General features: G+C 33.6%; 1 protein-coding gene across 1 annotated transcript; it reads right to left on the bottom strand.

Annotated features, from left to right (window-relative positions):
• Positions 1-4342: 4342 nt before the first annotated feature.
• On the bottom strand, positions 4343-6138 carry LOC108914766 (neuroligin-2-like). The gene is made up of 2 exons (XM_018720645.1): positions 5694-6138; positions 4343-4368 (listed from the first exon to the last, which is right to left on the bottom strand). The coding sequence occupies exons 1-2, from the start codon at positions 6136-6138 to the stop codon at positions 4343-4345; spliced, it is 471 nt and encodes a 156-aa protein (XP_018576161.1).
• Positions 6139-21964: the final 15826 nt, after the last annotated feature.

Here is a 21964-nt window from a genome sequence, read left to right as displayed (position 1 = left end):
TAAGTTGTTCTTATTTGTAGTGAAGATAGTGAGTTAGGCTTCCAGGGAAAACTAAAACGCGTAAGGAACTATACCTCACAGGTGGTGTGGAAACGAGTGTAAAGAATTTTGTTGATGTGCTTACAAATTCCACTTACTTTTAAGCATAAACGTAAATATAATTATAATATGTCTGCACAAAAGGGGATTGTATTGGTATGAATAACTGGAAAACGGCGTATCTTAGGGAAAAAAATCAAGTTACCTTTTTTACGTATTTTGTGCATTAAAATGTAAATCCGTCACAATAACTTGTAAAAATGCAGTGCCGTAGGTTTTTTTTATAAAAAAGGAGATGACCCCTGCCCAGTTGTACACCACTGATTGTACCTTTAGAGCCGATATTTTAGGGAATGTAAGGCCTACTGTCATAGATTATCTGTACCAAATTCTATTGAGATCAGGTAATACATTTCGGAGATATAATAAAAAAAATCTATTTTTTTTAACAACTTCTATCTCTAAAACGAGGCTGTTCCAGACCAACTCATGCGAAATATTTTTATGAAATTTGGTATACCGGGGTTCTTAATGATGCCAAATACGCTGGTCTAATTATTTTTTGGATAGTTCATAGAGGGCGCTAGTTATGCTACATTCGTATTACATTTTAAGTTCAAATTTTTTTGAGGTTAGGTTTTTTACCATTCGGGATCCAACTCCTAATGTACAATTTTATTTTCTAAAAATAATGTACTCTCGTTAGAACTTCCTAATGTGGAGGTTTTCGAGAAAAAAGACTTTTAATTGAACTCTTACAATTTTACGGTGTATAAAAGAAGTGACTTCTCTCAAAGTAGGCTTATGTCAAAACTTATTGATGGATTTTTAGTAATATTTTAAACTCTAATTAACTTTATATCAAAATTTTAGTGACTGTAATTAGTCATTGCTAACTACAGTCAGTAACAATTACTTCGACAGAAGGAAAATGAATTATAAAACATCAACAAATATTAAAATATTAAGAATTTTGTTATACATTCTATCTAAGACATACTTGATGTACCTACATTTATTTTCTTACCTCTTTCTTAAAGCCAATTCTGTGTTCTTACTCAACGGTGCGGCCCCACAAGCAACTTCCTCAACACAAGATAGGTCATAATTTAATATTTTCGGACTTTTTTCTATAAAAATAGCTAAGGGGGGCACCAGAGGCAACATTAAAATTTCATAGTCTTGGATAGATTTTAAGAAGACATCCTCATCAAATTTTTTTAACACCACTAATTTGTGACCGTTAGTTATGGCATCGAGACCAACATTTAATCCATATGTATGAAAAAAAGGCATTAAGCCAAGAATGTTTTTTGACGAAAGGGAATATTTAGGATCTCTGAAACAAAGCGATATATAAATATATGAAAATCACTACATAGGTACAAGTATTTTAAATATTTTGTCATTTTCGTTTTTTCTTTGTTTTCAGTGAAAGTGTCTATATTTTTCTATTTTAGTAAATGTCTAACAAAGAAGTTATCAGATAAAAGAACTTCTAAAATGTTATTAAAACAATAATAAAAATCGAGTTTCAACAAAGTCTCAATTACTGTGAAAAATTGTCTGACCGATGAGTATTCAAAAACTAAATATCCACCTACTAATGGTACTATTCGGTAACATTTTGGACCTACTGTATATAATTGATTTAAAAGTATTATGTTTAATTTTTATATATACTTTTCTTTTAGGAAATGTAACAAATTCTATTAAAAAATATATTCAGATTTACCTAAAATGACGGAGAAAAGCAACTACATTTGTCCTCTGTAAATATTAAGATTATATTGTACTCTTAAATAATGTGGCGTTTTTGATCAATGTAAATTTGCTGTAGGTACTGTAAGAANAAAGACATCATTTGTGTTAGTTCGTAGAAACTGAGTACAACGGACCCAAATATGTTTACACGTTGGTGGATAAAATTTTGAACAATTGTTGTAACATCGGGTATGTCAAATGATTTTATTATTTAAAATTTAAAATCAAATTAATTTTATTAATTAATAAGGGCAAAAGCAGTTGAATTTGCCGATATAAAATAGGTGCGATAAAATTCTATTTATATTTCTTTCCTTGCGAAAGTTTGTGTCCGTTTTTATCACACCGCCATGCCGGTCGCATTGTGCGAGGTCAGGTTTTACAGTGGACCAATTTCCAGTGCCGTGCAGAAGTGTATTTTTAAATCATTTTCGAACTGCCCTTTTTGATTTTTTCTTTACAAAATTGTATTTGTAAGGGTCCTCAGCATTCGAATCTGGATTCAGAATTGCTCCAACAGAGAAAAAAGTGGAGAAAGAAATTACATCAAAATTTTCACAAATTTTCAGGTTTTCGGAGCCGCTGAAAAAGGAAAATATATATTTTATAATTCAAATGCAATGTTTTTAAGTAAAAAATTGAAAACTTCAATTCAACACATATAGTCCATGTTTAATATAACTAATCTACGTACGATGTACCTACTTATCTATTAAATACCAATTATTCATTTATACGAAAAGTTACTAAAATATATTTGATTAAATATGGGTATAGCAAAACCACAAAGATTTCAACTTTCCGTCCTACTAATCGTAAAGTTACCCTGTAAAAGTACTTAATTATGGATCAGACACATAAAGTTTAAGTAAGGAATTAAAGGCTTACCGCTTGCCGGAACATAAATATTAAAGATCAGACAATCTCCTGATTGGTTCTCCAAAAGGTTACATTTTATTGTGTGTCCTGGGAAGCTGTTCTCAAACTTTTTGTAGGAAAACTTTTGTTATAAATTAAGGGAAATGTATCTATAGTTAAATTGAGAGAAGTGCAAGAGGTAGCAATTGTCATTAACAGCTGGGGATCAATGTTATTTTCGAAATATCGAGATATATTTTAAGCTCAGTATATAGGGGTTAAAAAAATAATGATATAAATTGTATGACATTTTGCAGAACAGAATTGTATAGACTTTAATTAATTTTTCTCTGTTAAAGAGATTTTTTGTTCAAGTTTGTTCTTTTTACTGTTGTGCATATGAAAAATAAATCGATCAATTCAGTCTGAAGACTTAAATGGCTTAAACGACTCTTATTGGTTAGAAACTTTAATTCACAATTTCTATTAATTACTATATTTACATAAAAAATTATTTGGTATACTTTAATACCTGGAAATGTATAAATCATAATTCTGTTTTATATTCAAATCATGTTCTGGAATCTGGGATTCTAGGGAGGGTAGCTTAAAAAGCTGCAGCATTTAGGCCCCATTGGGCCCCTTGTACTTCCGCCCATTGGGAGATCAATCCATCTGAACCATTAACCAACCTATTACAGACAAAAAGGTGGTGACGTTGCTCATAGGGATCTCTCTAATATAGGTCTTAGAAGGCCAACGCTCTCCCAACATGGATTCTCTTGTTGACGAGACGGCAGTGCATTTGCATAGCACATGTAGTACTGCCTCAACCTCCTGTTCATAGCCCCTCATGTTGTAAAGGTGCTTCCTGAGCCAACACTGTCCAGTGTGAAGATTTTACCTAGACATGGCCAGATATTTTTTTGCTGTATCCTTGCTAGGATATTCTAAGAACTCTTTAACAAAATGATATCTATTTGTTTCCTTCCACCGTTTCATAAATTCTTTGTGGGTATTTTCCTTGATAATTTCAGCAAGTGCAGACAGCGGAAGCATACTGCAAGGACCGGGTCCAAAAATATTGAGGACCGATGCACTTCTGGCTAGCGTGTCAGGTTCTTTATTTCCATTGCACTGTTCGTGTCCCTTAACCCAGCATACATATATGCTGTTGGAAGCTGAGGCTCTAGAATATATTCCTCATCCTGCACCTTCCTTTTTGAGCCGTCTGTGAAGACATTAATTACATCTTCGCAGTCGGTCTCCTTCTGTCTCTTAATGAGTACGGTGTAAGGTTTGTCGAACGCAAACCGGGGAGAAATACTGTCAGTGTCTGCCTGCAGAAGGGGTACCTTCTGGAGCACCCCGTTCCATAGGCGACTCCTAACATGTCCGCATCCTACATCCGGTTTGAAACCAACGTTCTTGAGGCGAAGCATAGTTGTCAAGGCCACTTCCCTTAGATAGATATCCAGAGGTGGCAGACACAGCATTAGCTCCATTATTCTGGTGGGTGTTGTTCGCGTAGCTCCAGTTATGCTCAGACAGTCAATCCTTTGTACTTGGCTGAGCTTTTGTTTAGCTGTCGTCTACTGGGATTTCCGCCACCAGACGACAGTCCCATAGGCTAACATTGGTCTCACGATGGCAGTGTAGGTCCACATAACCACTTTTGGTTTCATTTCCCAGGTTTTACCAAAGGTTCTGAAAATGACGGTTCCATACTAGTTTAGTGTTAATGGCTCCAGTTTTCTTTCCCTCGTGAAGAGAACTGTCTCCGTCTTCCTGGGGTTGACTGACAGAGCATGGTCCTCACACTAATTTTCAATAGTTCTTAGGGCTGTTTGCATTATTTGGCATTCAAATCGTTTTTTTTATTCTTCAAAATAGGTCAATTTAAACTGTTTTTAGGGGTTATTTAAAAAATTAAATGCATATTGTTCAAACAGAAACTTGGAACAATATGATATGTAATGATTTTTAATATTAGACAAATACAAATTTTACTTTACTTTAGAACATTACAATTTTGTAGAATCTTTCTATAGGTGCAATTTGCAGTATGGTATATAAGTCACAAAAATAGTAACGACCTAGAAGTTTCAACTATTAAAGATCGTTAAGAAGAAAAGAATTGTCTTAAACTCGAGTTTTAAGTGATAATCAATAGAAATAAAGTAAATTTGACATAATTTACATTAAATTCATATTAATACGGTTTATTTTATTAAGAGCTTCATTCTCGTGAAACAGTATCTTCTTTATATTTTAAACATTTAATAACTGAAGTATTTATAACTTATTGAATATTGACAACTGTTACAATACCTTGATATTTTCAAGTAAGACAAATACCTTTTAAAAAAGAGCTGGCTGACATAGTCAGTTTAATAAAAAAATTCCACTCTAAATAGTTAAACTTGGTAGCAGCTATAGTTTGCCCCTGTTTCCAGCTTTGTGAGACATCTTCATGGAACCTTTCGAGAAAAAGGTCCTGGAGTTAGTAGCAGTTAAATCAACGTTTTGGTTCAGATATATTGACAACGTTTGTTGTCTAACGCTACGGATCCGGTTTAGGTCTTTCGACATTTTGTGAGACATGTCCCTTTCTTCCAGAATCGAAGATTAAGCCATTTTGTTGGTGTTTATATCTGTTGTATGCACTGGTTCATGACATTCCTTACAGCCATTGAAACGTGTCAAATGTCAAATTTTATGCCATCAATGTACCACTACGGTAAAGGCAGAAGTATTTGATACATGTCTATTCAGAGAACGTTCTGCATTCAAGTGAAAAACTACTAATCACATGATTACAGCTACCTAAATGGGCGCGTGCATAAAATTTAGGATACATTACATTACAACACTATTTACATTGGTCTAGTTTTAAATATAACGAAATTTACAGATATTGTATTGTAACTCTTTTCAGCAAAAGAGTTATAACATATTGATTCTATCTTTATATATCCGAAATATTTTTGGGTAAACTGCGAATCACTTTGTATACATAAAATTAGACTTACCACTCCCAGGAACGTAAATATTCAGGAACAAACAATCCTCAGACTGGTTCACCAACAGCGGAACTAACTTCTTCAAATACTGATACCGTCCCTTGGGCATAAACTGCAAGGCCGCCGTCCTGTTACTCACATCCGGATATCTCTGGGGACAAGCGGCGCCGAAAGTGTCCGCCAGTCGCGTACCCGGCCACGAGAGCGGCGGCTGAGGCGGCCGGAACCTCAGAGGACCTACGGGAGGAGCCGAGTAGGGCACTCCGCGGAAGACTTCCACGGGCTCCAAGTGACGCGAGTTGAGTTCGAGAATGATACCGCGGATGGCGCCCGTTTGGATCTCCACGATGCGCGAGCTATAACGCGGACCCGCACGGACGACGTGTGCTGCGAAGAGGATCACCACGAGGAGGACTCCGGTCAGTTGCTGGCTGGACGAGCATCTGGGAAGCATGGTACAGGGCGACTGGGCCACCGGTCGAGCATCACTTTGCCTCTGCCGCTACTGCTCACCTTTCAGACATTTGGGATGCGTGCATGTGGAGCTATCTGGAAAAAAGTGTTTTTCATTAACATATTGCCACAGAAGTCCCGTTTAAAAGAAAAAGTTAAGTTAAGGGCGTCGTTCCCACAAAATATTTTAAACTTCATTATTTGAACCAAAATCCTAAAGCAGGAGAAAGTTTATTGATTCGCTTTCTACTCCTCTCATAACCATTTTTGTCAATGGACGTACACTTCGATTCAATTTGCTTAGAAAGAGATTAAATTCTCAAATTTCTTTCGTTTGTAATCAAATATAAGCAAATTGAATCGAAGTTTACGATCTAAAGAGTCGTAATGTAAACATAAGAACGACCAAGAAAGTTGAAGAGTCTGAGAGCGACATAGCGTAGATCTTGAACTCTTCACTACATGTGGAGAAAGTAAATATGAATATATTTATTTATTTATTTATTTTTTATTTATTTAGAAGTTACAATATCCAATTATAGGATAAGGTAAAACAGAAAACCTTAACTAAATTTTAAAAGAAAAAGACAGACTAACATTAAATATAAAAATATAAATACTACTTAAAACAGAGCAATTAAAATATAAAATATAAAATCCAGACAAAGAACTTAAGTAGAAACAATTAGAGACAAATAAAACAAATAAACTAACTAACATATACAAGATAAGGATTACATTTGTTAGACAAACTATTTTATTATGTCATTCTTAGAATGAAAAAATATATCAAGTCAATCTGGTAATTGGAAATCATTTGATATAGGGGAGATGCTATTAGTAAATTGGTACGAGGTGTGGGTAATAGTAAAATGGAGTGAAATCTAGGATGATATAAAATCCTTGAGACTAATGAGTCTGCATTTAACGTATTTATGATTTTAAAAAAGAATATAATTGAAAACATAATTCGCCTACGACAGAGACTATTAAAATTAAAACAAGAAAGCAATAAATTTTGAGGGTTACCACGAGAAGAATAAAATCCATAACTAATAAAATGAATACCTTTAAAAATCTCCGTTGTACTTTCTCTAATTGAATATTATAAATGGGACTCCAAACAACCGATGCATATTCAAGTTTGCAACGCACAAATGCTGCATACAATATATTTAGAACCTTTACGTTCTGAAAGTCCTTAGAATTACGCAAAATAAAGCCTAAATTCTTATAAGCAGATTTGGTTACTAAACTAATATGCTCGTCAAACGATAATCTAGTATCGAATGTAACACCAAGGGTCAATAAATTGCGTAACTCTATTTAAAAAAGATTCACCAATTTCATAATCAAAATCTAGATTAGTTTTGCGTCGACTGTAAAACATAATTTTACATTTACTTACAGTCAGAGGTAAATTATTACATAAACACCAATTTTGTAATCTGTCAAGATTATCTTGTAATGGAGTACAATCAGTAAAGAATTTAACTTCCAAGAACAACTTCAGGTCGTCCGCTTAGAGTAAATAGTTGACATCGAGGCATTCAGTTAAGTCATTAATAAAAATAATAAATAACAGTGGTGCCAGGATTGACCCTTGCGGAACTCCTGAAGATTGATGGAATTTACATGACTGAAAGCCTCGATACTGCACAAATTGGTACCTATTACTAAAATAATGTTAATAGATTATAATTAAGCCGATCGAAAGCTTTGGAAAAATCGGTATACACAACATCAACCTGACTTCCTGCATCAAAAGCTTCTGCAATATATTGGGTTTTCTCAACTAGATTTGAGGTAGTTGATCGACCACTAATAAATCCATGTTGGTACGGAGATATTGATTTTTCAATATGAAAATAAAGTCGATTGTGTAAAGTTATTTCTAGGATTTTTGAGAAGTTAGTTAGCTTTTTGTCGTTCTTAGTACCTTTTTTATACACGTGGCATATTCGCGACTCTTTCCATACTTGTGGATATTCTTTATATGTAAATATAGAATTGAATATGATTTTTAAAGGTTTTGCAAAAATTGTTTTACAATCTTTTATTAAAAATGCAGGAATTAAATCAGGTCCCATTGTAAAATTACCCTTCATTCTCTTAATTGCATTTATTATGTCATCTTCGGTAACCCCAAAAACACAAAGAGTAATAGAGCCAACAGAGGACAATGTGGGCGAACAAATATTAACACTGTGCTTAGATAAAAAAAGAATCAGAAAAATAATTGGCAAAAGCATTGACAATATCAGAAGGGTTATTTAACTGAATACTATTATAATTCATACAGGATGGAATAGAGGTAGAATTAGATCTTGAATAAATATGGGACCAAAATCTTTTAGGATTTGAAGACAGATCATTAACTATTGAATTTTGATAATTTTTAAATGCTAAACTAATGCAATGAATGGTGAATATATTTATTTATACAAAATATTAATAAAAATTGGGTAAACATACGTAAACATTTAATTTTTAATTACACGAACATTAACTAAATACTATTCATCGAATACACATATTCAAGGTGGATTTCATACTCAATATTAATTAGATTATCATCCTAATTGAGATCTACTCAAAGCTTAAAGTATTGATTACTTATAATGTTCTACATTGTTTGATGAAAATACACTATGGCCTACCCAAATGATAAATGTCGACAGCAAGTTTTGCATAGTAATAGTGAGATATTTGGTAATAAATACCAAGGGTAGATATACTGTGCTATCAAAACAGTTACATGCTACGAATTGGGGTTTTGAGCACTCAATAATTTTAATTTAGGATAAAAGACTAAATGCAATATAAAATTAAAATAAAAATATAAAGGGCTTGGAAATTTAGGGCATTAAAGTTCTAGACATGTTGTTCCATGTAAGAGGTTAGGTATAACTAAATGAAGATCAACAATAAGGTAGACAAAAAATGTTAAGCAGTTGTCATTAATTAAATGAAATGAAACTGTGACAACGGTTTAATTTAGATCCTTTAGGAATAATCCATATAGATGCACATTAAGGTCAGACGAGGTATGAATTAATTAGGAATAGTGGCAGATTTGCTGACATTGCCCTGTGGTCTTAAAGGACACATGATTGGCTTACATGACGAAGACCTAAGAAGCAGATTCTGCAAAATAGATCAGCAGAATTCAGCATGCCATATCCTGCGAGAATGTTAAGCATTCTGAGACGTGGCATTCAATCTATAACGAAGCGAAGTGACTTCCGAAGGCGCTCTCAGACGGTGCCCACAGGCTGACTTCTGACCATTGAATATTATGTAACGGAATTTATGGAGAGAACATATACGCAAAACACTAATGAACTGATATTTATTTTGATTTTAAAGCTGCACAAAAGTCAATCAATTCTTATTAGATCAGTTTTAGACTGTTATGGGGTTACTTGGATGTTTCGGTAAGATTAGAAACGATGTTACACTCTAGTTTTTGTATGAGGGTTATCGGGACAATGCAAAGTCTGACGAGTCAGTCATCTACAGACCTTTAGGAATACCATCTTTCTATGATATTCTAACTTGCATTAAGATATAGAATCGGGTAATAGGCTCAGACTCTTCAAAATGATCATCGAAGGACTTGTTGATAAATCTATCAAGTCATAACTATGACGGTAAAGGGTTGCTAATTGGAGACAAAGTTGACTCAGTAATCGGAGTAATGGGTCCTATCAGGAGGAAAAGATTGCAGCCCAACTACAGTGATGAGTTTGAACGCTTAACAAGGGTGCTACTCGGAAGAAAAAAACTCGTAACTAGATCAAAAAAGTTAGAACTTGTGGAGGTCCAGAATGAACTCTGCACCTATGACAAGCCTTAAAAATTATCAACTATTGCATGCAATGACATCTGAAAATGAACAAAATACTCTTTAAAAGTGTAGAATATAAAATTTTACAACCAAATCAAATAATCAGATGATTTATTTGAATTATATTTTTTCAGAAAACTTTCCAGACATAGAATAGAATAGAATAGAATTTATTGATCTACATTAATACATAACATATTATAGTAGCTAGTCAAGGAACACAATAAAACAACAATTTAAAAAAATAGAACTAAAGCACTAGACAATATAGAAATACACATAGATCTAACAATAAAATTTGCTTTACAACGTAATACACGTTAGAGTAAAAGACAACTAAATGTCATGAACACTATCCATAAAGTCACGAACGGAATAAAAACATTTAGACAGCAAATAATTCTTTACACACAACTTAAATTTGACATAACATAGTGATTTTACATGTGTTGGGAGGATATTGTACATGTTTAAATTTAAAGAATTTCTCGCAGTCAATGCTAAGCGATATCTAGGTAGCCGCAAGAATTCAGAAGAACGGGTACAGTAATTATGTATATCCGACTGAACCGTGTAACTGGCAATATTTTTATGAATATCCAATAAACAGTTATAAACAAATAGCGACGGCAAGGGCATAATTGCAAGGTTCACAAAAAGTTGGCGACAATGATCTCTATAACCTACGTTGGACAGAATACGAATGGCTTTTTTTGGATTCTAAAGGTTTTTAAAGCGCTAGAGCAGCCTCCCCATAGCACAATACCATAAGACAAGATTGAATTAAAGAGGGAAAAATAAACTGATCTTAAAGTATCAGTGCTAATCACCTCTCTCAGTTGCCTTAACAAAAAAACTACCCCAGACAGCTTTTTATTCATGGACTCAACATGGTCAGACCAAGTCAATTTATTATCAATTGTAATACCAAGGATTTTAACAAATTTAAGTTCTACATGCCCTGGAGTAGTGGTAAACGTTATACTCTGGGATTTATCTCTATTAATTTTTAGATTGTTATATGTAAACCAATTTATGGCTTTAGATAGCATGTTAGATGAATCTTCAGTTAGACATGAGGAATCTTTATTCATATTAATCAGGGTGGTATCATCTGCGAATAGTATACACTTATTAGGTGCGATAGCAAAGCAAAAGTCATTAAGATATATCGCGAAAAGCAAGGGCCCCAAAACAGAACCCTGCGGAACACCGTGATCAATACGGTTAAACTTGGAAGTATTACCATTCACTGTAACGCACTGACGTCTGTTTTCCAAATAACTTGAGAACAGATTAAGGGCGCAACCTCTAACACCATAGCAACTTAGCTTCCGCAGTAGTAAGTCGTGGGAGACACAATCAAATGCCTTTGTCAAGTCACACAACGTAACAGCTACGTGTTCTCCGCTTTCTAGTCCCATTACTATGTATTCAACAGTTTTCTGTAAGGCCTGTATGGTAGATCTACCACGGCGGAAGCCATACTGATTATTTAACAAAAAACAGTTGGATTCAAAATAACTGGAGAGTCTATTTTTCAAAATTATTTCTATTATTTTACCAAAGTAAGATATAATCGAAATCGGGCGGTAATTATCAATTATACTACTACTACTACTATATATACTTTTATTCTTAAACATTTGCTGTACAGGGTAGTTTTAAAACCTTTCAAAGTGGTACAGAGTATAATTATAAGCAAATAAATCATAATTTAAATTCCATTCGACACGCATAAGTAAAAGAAAATTGTCGAAACGATAATGCTTGGGAACGCGCAGATGTCACTCCTGATATATATTAATAGCAGAGACTGCGACCACCTGCAGAAACAATTGAAGTGTCCACACACCAGATAAGTGAATCTTTAAGCTAGCAGGTCGTCCTGCTGCAAGCAGTTTTTAGTTCCGGACAGAACCAGATGTTGCGAAACAGAGAGAGTAGAGCCATATGCTGTTTGATTAATGTGTAGCTGCACTTGTAATAAGTGAAGTTGTTATGTTAAAACGCTAAACTTTAATCAAAATAGGGCATACAATTATTAAATTACTAATTTGTCAAATGCGACTACAACAAAAGAAGCTTTTGTGTTTAAATTGTTTTATATAGAGTGCTAGCCATAAATCAGTTACCTACTAATTAAATTTGTCCAAAATTCAGAAAAATTGTGTTAATAAATCACAAATTACAGGCTTAATATCATGTTTAACTATGTGTACCTATATTTTCGTATATCTATTTAATGACCATGTACGTTAATAAATTTCGGAAACAGTATTTACGACTAATCGTTTCTTTTATTTGTGCTAACAAATTTTGATTTATTATGATATTTCAAGTAATCAAAGCAGTGCCCAAAAAGCAAAGTTTACTATATTTTATATAAAGGTCTTTCCAAAAATGCGTCATCGCTTGAGAGAAATTTCTTCATCCGAAAGTAATAGAAAATATTCCTCTCAATATGGGTTCATTCTTAAGTTGCTTTTAAGCTATAACGGCGTTCAAAATATTTTTACTTTTTTTCGGCTTTTTTCGAAACAGCTTTAGTAATTCGATGAAGTTTGATGGTGGTAATTTTTATTGTTTTCTAATACAAATTTAAATAATTAAGTAGTTTTGAGACGATAGTGTCTTAAGTCTATAGAAAAAGACTTTGATGGTAAGTATAAATTGTATTTACGTTCGAAAAGAAGATATATTTAATTGTCTATATAAAGGCACCTTTTCACAAAGGGTGGCTCGCCGAGTAAACTATAAACAGTGTACTAAGTTGTTTACTGCCTATTTTTGCATGTCCCACAACTTAAACGTGAATACAACATGTAATTTAATGCGAATCTTTTAGTCTTAGAGTCTTAGACATAACCTTTAACTACAGCCGTGTTTACCCACAATTGACAAGCTCAAAACTGAGTTGGCTTGGCAAGTCACGTGACATACAATCGCTGTTAGAAGAAGCCTTAACTGTGTCATCAAAATGAGAAAATGTGGCGCAAATAAAATATATATATTTCAGTAAAATCGATTCAAATTACTATTCGTTTCGGAGGTATTTGAAGAAATCTAAAAAGTGAAATAATACTTTGAAAATAACCATAATAATCAGTAACTCAGAACCAAAGCAATTCTATATTAACAGGAAATACTTATTTTTGAAGAAGGTAAAAATTCTCCAGGAATATAGGTACTACCTACAAAATATTCAGTGCAATATTACATTCTATGGCAAGTATTCTTTTGACTTCTGATCAATTGGAATATTAAAAAAAGTTCTTGTACACTTTAAGTAAGATACCTAAATGAACACATATCTGTTATAATATCTAGAACCACTGAATGCAATTTGAAAGCAATCTGACAACCTAACAGTATATTTCCCTTCATTGTGACAACGTTGCGGTGGTTAATAAACACAGTTTTATTCAATTTATGTATCAGTTTAACAACAGCGGAACAATGACTCGTGTGATTTAATGATGAATCAACCTCAATGGAAGCCATCTGTGTTTGAATGAAAAGCAGCGATCTGATGGCCATATAAAATTTCAACAACCATCAAATTTCGGTTGGGAAAGTCGTTATTCAAATGACGTAGAGTCAGGGCATACAGAGTACTTCAGAGATAGGGATCTTCCACGAAAAGGATTTTTTTTTAAATGAGTCATTTTCCATTAATCAACAGATTCGATAGCTTTATAGAAATGTGAAACTATTAAAATTATTCGTAGTAGAAGAATATTATAAACGAAACATTTCTTGAAAGTTGTTTTTGTACTGTTTATCTCATAATGGCTTTATACAGGGTAGCCCATCGAAAACGTACCGCAAGGCATTACAGGGTAGTAAAGAACTTTTCGGCAAAATCCAAAAACAGGTCAAATTTGTTTCTGAGGGGGACAACTTTTGGCTCAAAAAGCATACCAAAATCTTCAACCCCCTAAGTGGGGGTGCTATCCCCTAAATTTTTTCAAATGGGAATGGGGGTCAAGTGGGGGGTCATTAGAAAGGGCTTTTAATTCTCTATACATCGATTCTTACTTTTTGAAAATCGATTCATTATTTTAGAAAATATGCAGCTTTGAAAATACGAACAATATTTTTGACGAGAAATGCGAAAATCGATTTAATTTTACTTCAAAACTTACGGTATTAGTCAAGTAAATGCTGAAAATGTTGTCCGCCAACTTGCATACAATGATACAGGTTGTCTTCAAACCGTTGTCGAACATTCTGGAGCACTTGCGGTGTTACTTCGCGACATACATTAATGATTCGTCCTCGCAGATCTTCCAAGGTATCAGGTGGAGTGCTGTAAACTTTGCTTTTAATGTGCCCCCAGAGAAAGAAATCTAAAGGATTTAAGTCGGGTGACCGAGGGGGCCACTCAATTGCACCTCTTCGTCCTATCCAGCGTCCTGGAAACGTCTCATTTAGGTAATTGCGCACATTGAGCGAGTAATGTGGAGGAGCTCCGTCTTGCTGGAAAATCAGTTCGTGTTCATTGTAAGCAGGGTCGTCCTCTATGATATTTGTTAGAGCTGGGTCGATGACATTTTGTAGTAAATCCAAGTACATATCGCCTGTCAAATTTCCAGGAAGGAAAAAAGGACCTACAATGGAATTTCCAAAAATACCTGCCCATACATTCAACTTCTGGGGGTGTTGGGAGTGTGTCTCATGGAAAATCCTTGGATTGGTATCAGCCCAGTAACGACAATTATGGCGATTCACTAAACCATTCAAGAAGAACGTACACTCGTCCGAAAAACACACATTAAAGAGGAAATTATCGTTTATCGCTCGTTCAGTCATTATTTCGCAAAATTGCAAACGACGATCAAAATCGTCTTCATTTAGCTCTTGCACTAGCCGAATCTTATAAGGATGGAATTTGTATTTTTTTAATATTCGTTGGACACTTGTACGACTCACTCCTGTCGCAGTAGCCAATTGCATTGTACTCAGCGTACTATCCATTGCCACTTGCCCCAATACCGCTATTTCCGTAGGTTCATTTAGTACCGGATTTTCAACCTGCCTCTTTTTGTTATGAACGGAGCCAGTTTCGCGAAATTTGGCCACCAATTCGCGAACAATTTTTCCAGACGCATGTTTCTCAGGATGCCGTTGGTTGAACAGTTCGGCGACCCGATTTCCGCATTCATTGTTTTTGAAAAAAAGCTCAATAATTTCTACTCTTTCTGGAATTGAGTACACCATAATTAATCAATTTAAAAGACTCGGCAGTATTGGTACTCTTCAACTACAAGTCACAAGACAGTTATCTAGCAACTTCTTGTGGCCTATCTAAATACGAAACAAAAAGCGGACAATTTTTTGCTCACCAAAATCAGGCTAAAGAATTCGCAAATCAGAAAAAAAAACAGCGAATTCTTTTGAAGGAATTTACCAAGCTAATACCGTAAGTTTTGAAGTAAAATTAAATCGATTTTCGCAATTCTCGTCAAAAATATTGTTTGTATATTCAAACATGCATATTTTCTAAAATAATGGATCGATTTTCAAAAAGTAAGAATCGATGTATAGAGAATTAAAAGCCCTTTCTAATGACCCCCCACTTGACCCCCATTCCCATTTAAAAAAAATTGGGAAATGGCACCCCCACTTAGGGGGTTGAAGATTTTGCTATGATTTTTGCGCCAAAAGTTGTCCCCCTCAGCAGCAAACTTTACCTGTTTTTGTATTTTGCCGAAAAGTACATTACTACCCTGTAATGCCTTGCGGTACGTTTTCGATGGGCTACCCTGTATATTTTCATTTCATTAAACAAGATGGAGGTAAATATCCAAGAGAAAATTTTGTTTGATCTTAATTCAATTATCGTACAGCCCACCGGTAAAGAAATAAAAAACCGGTAGAAGTATTTATTTTTTATTCTGCAGCTGCCCCCAAAGTCAATCAGTTGTATTATTTACTTTCATCATTTCGCTTTTCCGCATGATTTGTCACCGTTCGAACATCAATTTAAACTTCCCATAGCCTTGTTTCGAATTTCGTACATCCTTATTCGCTTTGTGAGTCCTTTATAACCTACGATTCTCTCTGGAGCTCTTTTTAACGAACTGAAAAAGGTACAACGGTATATTTTAAAGGAACATTTTTGTAACGCGTTATTTTTATGAATAAAAAGATGCTCATTTTGAACCAAAAAACCATAATGAACTAAGTATATTGCTTTTGGAATACAGGGTGTTAAAGCTTTAAACCATTATCACATTTATTCTGCAATAATTCTGAAATTGCTTTATTTAGATTGATGAATGTTGGGTCAATTATACATTTAATCAATGACTTGTGAAATCTGTCAACCAGTAACAGAAGTATTGTAGTAAGATAGTTTCATTCAAAATTCCAGAAATTTGACGTCAGTGTGAGCTTTGAAAGTTATATAAGTGCGTTTAATTGCATTTAATAAGAAAGATACTAGAAAGGTTGGCAAGTCCGCTGGCGCGGACTTAATCTTTCTCTCGGGCTTTCGACCTTCGGGCATTTTCCAAAATAAAAATGTGGACTCAAAAATCACCTTATATATCATAGTTTACCAAGCTTTGCAATTCCTATATTCAATTACTGCATTTATGAGCTCTGCATCATCATCAACAATCTGCGTTAATGCAAATAATGCCGGTTAAGCCAGATTATCCAATAAAACCTTAAACAGCCACTTTAGTTTTAAATTACCACTAGGTCTCTAAAATATCACTCCAAACATTGCTAAGAGTAATTTCATCCTGGAATAGAAAGTGAGATATCGTAAAACTTAGTTTGCCAAACCGGGAGCCATTAAACCTATCTTAAACAAAGTAATAATTCCGCCCCGTGCGATATCACTATTTTTAAATCTAACGGCGGCACTCTTAAGGTTTAATCGAATCAGTATACCGCCAACAGTAACTAATTTACAATTTGCCAAAACTTTAATATCTTAAAATTTATAGAGTGCCCCATTAGATGACAAATTTAATATTGTGCCACCATTAATTATACCTGGGAAGTTTCCAGAAAATTGGTTTCTTAAACTTGGCTCGTACTGGCCTTCTAATTCCAAAGTTTCATAAAAGCGATGAAAAAACTTCCTGGAGCTTGTTCAAAGAGAGGTGTACATCAATACCTTCAGGACGACCTATTTCATTTCGCCACATATTTAAGGATTCGTATGTCGATAGGAGTAGGTATTTTTTATAAATTTATTATGCTAAAAAAACCTAAAATTTGTCAGGATCAACGAGTGTGGAGAGATTGAGGTTGTGAACTGAACATAAAAAATTGCACTTCCGTGAAAATCCAACAAAAGTGCTTATACAGTTTTAGAAAATTGTATTTTCTATACAGGGCAAAAGTCAGATCTGGAATATCGACAGTCTAAACCATACACAGTGTAGAAAAATTGAGTTTTATTTTGAAATTTCTAACTAATTTCAGCGTAGCTTGAAGGAGGTGCTACTTATTCCCTACAACTTAAGTAAATCGGGGAATTTTTGTCTTAAAAGGAGTGGAAATTCCGAAAGAGTATAACTCTGTATGTAAAGTAGGGACTATTGTTTGATTTTGATATTCATGTCTGCTTTTCAGATATTTGTTCTTAAATGTTTTATTATTATTTTCTATTATTAGTGGTGACTTTTCCAGCAGCCAAATGAATTATTTGTCGATCGAATTTATAACTTGACACCTGTAAACAGATATGATAAAGCAGACGTAGATTTAAATGACAAATAAATTTATTACGATGTGGATCCTCAGCCCTTGTTGAGCTAGTCACTTACTTAATTAAAAATAAAAATCTGTTGGATTTGTATATAAATACGTCAATCAATGACGGAGATCCGATGAGTCAGTATCTCGACGTCACTGTGTTCAGAAAAAAGAACTTTTTATTTATTTATACTTTCTGATTTACATTATCGTTATCAGGTAGTTTCAATTTAAAATGACACTAGAACTACTTTTTTATTAGAAATGCGATTTTAGATTAAATACAGTAATTCACAACTTATCCAAAAAAATAAGGGAATATATAGATGCGGCAAGAGAAATGGAGTCAATATCGTAAACAAAATTTTTGTTAAATCCTTACAGTTTCCGAGAAAAAAAATATTGAAGTTATAGTACATTCAACCACTACATAGCTGGACAACTGTAGTCTCTAGCGGCATTCGCAAGCAATACGCGTGGAGAGCCACGTGGCCTCAGCGACTCCGAATACTGAAATCCGATTTTGCAATCGTCGTTGCCTGTTAGTGCTTACCTGTTATCTGTGGTGTTTACAATAGTTTTTTAGTAGTTAGTGTCAAAAATGGTTTGCGTGTATAGCAACTCAGAGTTGATGAATATCGTTTTAATTTATGGTGAAGCAAGACAACATTTGTATTATGGTGAAGCATTTGTGTTAGTTTGTGGAAACTGAGTAAGACGGACCCAAATGAACACGTTCGTGGATAAAATTTTTGTTGTAACATTGGGTATGTCAGATGATTTTATTATTTAAAAACACAAATTAATTTTATTAATTAATAATAACAGTAAAGGCAAAAGCAGTTGAATTTGCCGATATAAAATAGATGCTATAAAATTCTATTTATTTCTTTCCCATGCCGATCGCATTGTGCGGGGTCAGGTTTTACGGTGGATCAGTTTCCAGTGCCGTGCAGAAGTGTATTTTTAAATCATTTTAGAACTGCCCTTTTTGATTTTTTCTTTACAAAATTGTGTTTGTAAGGGTCCCCTGTACATCCAGAATTTTTTTTGGATAAGTTCCGAATCACCCTGTATATTAATGAAAATGCCAATAAACTATCCATGAAAAAATTATGCAATTTGCTAGAGGTGACAGGGAGCTATGGCCCTCAAAAAAGGAAAACCACAACATTTTTAAGTTAGTGATTTTTTCTACAAATACGATTTTAACTGCAATGTTAGGAATTCGAAATTCATGGAAAATTCAGTATCGCAGAATTTTCGCACATTTATGGAACTATGCCCTCTATCAAAATGCATTTTTTTGCAATGAACCTTGCATCAATTCTATTCAATTGAAACAGTAAAAGGGACCCAAATTGAATTTTGCCGAGGTAGGAAGGAAGTTACAAATTATGAAGTTCCGCCACTATACAGGGTATCCCGGAATGAATTATACACGGTGAGAGGTGATTTGTGACGTCATAATAATGTGATCTGTCCAAACTTACCTTAATCCAAGAGTTGATAGTAACCGAGTTAAAGGATGTCAAAATCAAAATTTTGTTTTCAATTTTTTTAAATAACCTTCGAAATAATTGATGTATTTAAATGAAATTTGGTATCCCGGGGTTGTTTGACATGAAAAATTAAAATTTTCTCATAAATTTGGCTTACATTCTATAGGGCGCCACTTACGCCGCCTTTCACAACTTTTATAGTTCATCTCTTTTTCTATCGTTTTACATAAAGAACAGACAAACTTAAAAATATGCTGTACTTTTGATGTTGTTTAAAATTTTTATTTTTATTTTACAGTGGATGCACATTTTTTTGGGTCACACCGTGCTGATCTCGATTATGTTATGTTAGAAATTTATTGACAAATCCGAAGAGCAATTTGACTATTTCCTCATGTATGTAATGCATGATTTTGACATGTCATAAGAATAAAGTCAATTTCAAGTTTAAAATATCTGAAAAATTTATGAATATGGTATACTCATTGTGTTCACCAAACATTTAAAGATTTCGTATCGAATAATATTTCTAACAGTCATTAAAAGCTCAAAAAAAAAATATTAAAAAATATGGCTTGTATGGAATTTCAATGTAGACTTCCACAATTAAGTTGCCACATTCAAAATTAAAGATTATTATCTTTGATTATAATCAAAACGAATACAATCCTCGTCTGAGATCAGTCTTTACGTATATTTCATTGCAATCAAATAAAGTGTCGCTTGTTTTGTAGAGAAAATAGTTATATTTAACAATGTATATGTCAGCAAGTTTTTTTCTGGTGCATTTTATCAACTGTCATAAGTTAATGTTGTTCATTAAATGCTGAAACCCAAAAATATCAACCTTTAAACCATATAACCCTATACTTTCATAACTCAATAACCTTGAGATCGATAACCTATAACTCTAAAACCGATAACCTGAAAGTCTATAACCTCAAAACTTATAAATCGCAAATCCCAATTAACAAAATTAGCAAAAATAAAAACTTATGGAAGTGGATAGATTCTAAATAAAATAGTTTGAAATAATATTTGTAAATAAAGTCAGTGCAAAAGTTCAATTCCAATGCGGTCTAAGAAAGAAGTGAATTATTTAGATTCGAAACATTAGTAAACAATACGTACATATACAATATAGGTACATATTTGTAATATATTTAAGAACATAAATATTATAGAAATACGTAATCAATGAGTTTAATATAATTAACAAGAACATTTTATTACTGAATGAAGAAAAGTTAAATACATTTTAAATACCTATAATTTTGGAAATGAATGACATAAATTAGTAAATAGTATGTTCTAGGTATATGAATTATAGCCCACAATTATGTATTTTTTTTTAATTTAATTTAATTTCAATTTCAATAATTCTAAAAATTCTGCATTGATAGAATATTATTTGACGAAACCGCTGAAAGTCAAACTTACTTACTCCCCATCGTGTTAGTATAAAAATAAATAACATTATAGAGAGATAGTAAGAGAAATCAATATAAATTTAAATATTTATAGCTACGGCAACCGGATCCAAGTACATAGCCTGTAGTTTATTGAAAATCTCACAAATAAAATCTGCGAGAGAAAAATAAAACGTGCAACGTAACGTCGAAAAACGAGCGCGGATAGAAGCAAAGCCAAGAAGAGCTGAAATATAAGAGAAGGCAATCGTAAAAATGGAGGTATATATTCGCTCTACTTACTTTTGTATCACGCGTGACGTATAAACAAGTGGAACAAACCGGTGGGTCGGTGTAGGATCCTATAAAGGCGAGCGATATCGCTTAGTATTCACATTGGGAACACCCCCCGGCTCCCGGCGACATCTGCCGTAGTCGGTAAGAGCTTTGGGGCACACCTCGGTGGTTGTAAAGTTAAAAGTTTCCAAAACAACGCCCGCTTCCTCGAAGGTGCCGTATTTTCCATGTCGCCACCGTAACTTTAGTCTGATACGAAATGGTTTATGGCAGCAGATAACGTCTAGATAGCTGAATTAAATACCAACTAACAGTGTAACTTCATACACTTGGCTGTCCTATCTCGCGGGATCACGACTTGACTGGCTAAAGTTTATTCTTGTTCACGCTTCATAAATTTCTCACCGGAGCTGCTGATAAATGGGAGTTTCCTCGTGAGGTCTGCAACAGAAATGGTTGACGTCAGTGAATCAGTATTGAATTATAAATCACAAAATATTTAAGATTTTATGAAATCAGAAGAACAAAACACTTAATCAGAGCTTGAAGCTGTTTGTCAATACAAGATAGTTTACAAATTTGGAGAGTATTTTTTTATGGTCGGTAAATCGTTAAGACTGGCAAAACTTTTGTTTAATATTAGAAGTAATCAAAATTGTTGAAATTGGTAGAAACTCTTTGGAATCGCTTCCAACTTACATACTACATAAAAAAAAGTGAATAGTTATGAGTCAATTAAGGATATTAGATGGCAATGTCGAAATGACAAGATTTGTTCGACTTGCCTATACGGAAGACCAATCTTACTTATTTGAGCAAAATTTTTGTTGTAACATTGGGTATGTCAGATGATTTTATTATTTAAAAACACAAATTAATTTTATTAATTAATAATAACAGTAAAGGCAAAAGCAGTTGAATTTGCCGATNAATAATAATTTATTTAATCCATAAAATCATAAAACATGACATCGGACAGGTCAATAAAAGTCAATTTACAAAACAGACAAAAGTAAAACATGTGAGTAAAATATATTTTTTAAGTAACAA

This window comes from Anoplophora glabripennis, unplaced genomic scaffold (assembly GCF_000390285.2).
Source record: "Anoplophora glabripennis isolate ALB-LARVAE unplaced genomic scaffold, Agla_2.0 scaffold1308, whole genome shotgun sequence".
Classification (NCBI taxonomy): domain Eukaryota; kingdom Metazoa; phylum Arthropoda; class Insecta; order Coleoptera; family Cerambycidae; genus Anoplophora; species Anoplophora glabripennis.
The sequence above is the reverse complement of the archived record's forward strand: the minus strand, read 5'-3'. Positions and strand labels throughout refer to the sequence as shown.

Coding starts and splice junctions, on each gene's coding strand:
- LOC108914766 (XM_018720645.1), bottom strand. CDS start 6,138: ATGCTTCCCAGATGCTCGTCCAGCCAGCAACTGACCGGAGTCCTCCTC. Junction 4,369..5,693: donor TATTTACGTTCCTGGGAGTG/GTAAGTCTAATT, acceptor CGTCATTTTCAG/AACCTTTGGTAAAACCTGGG.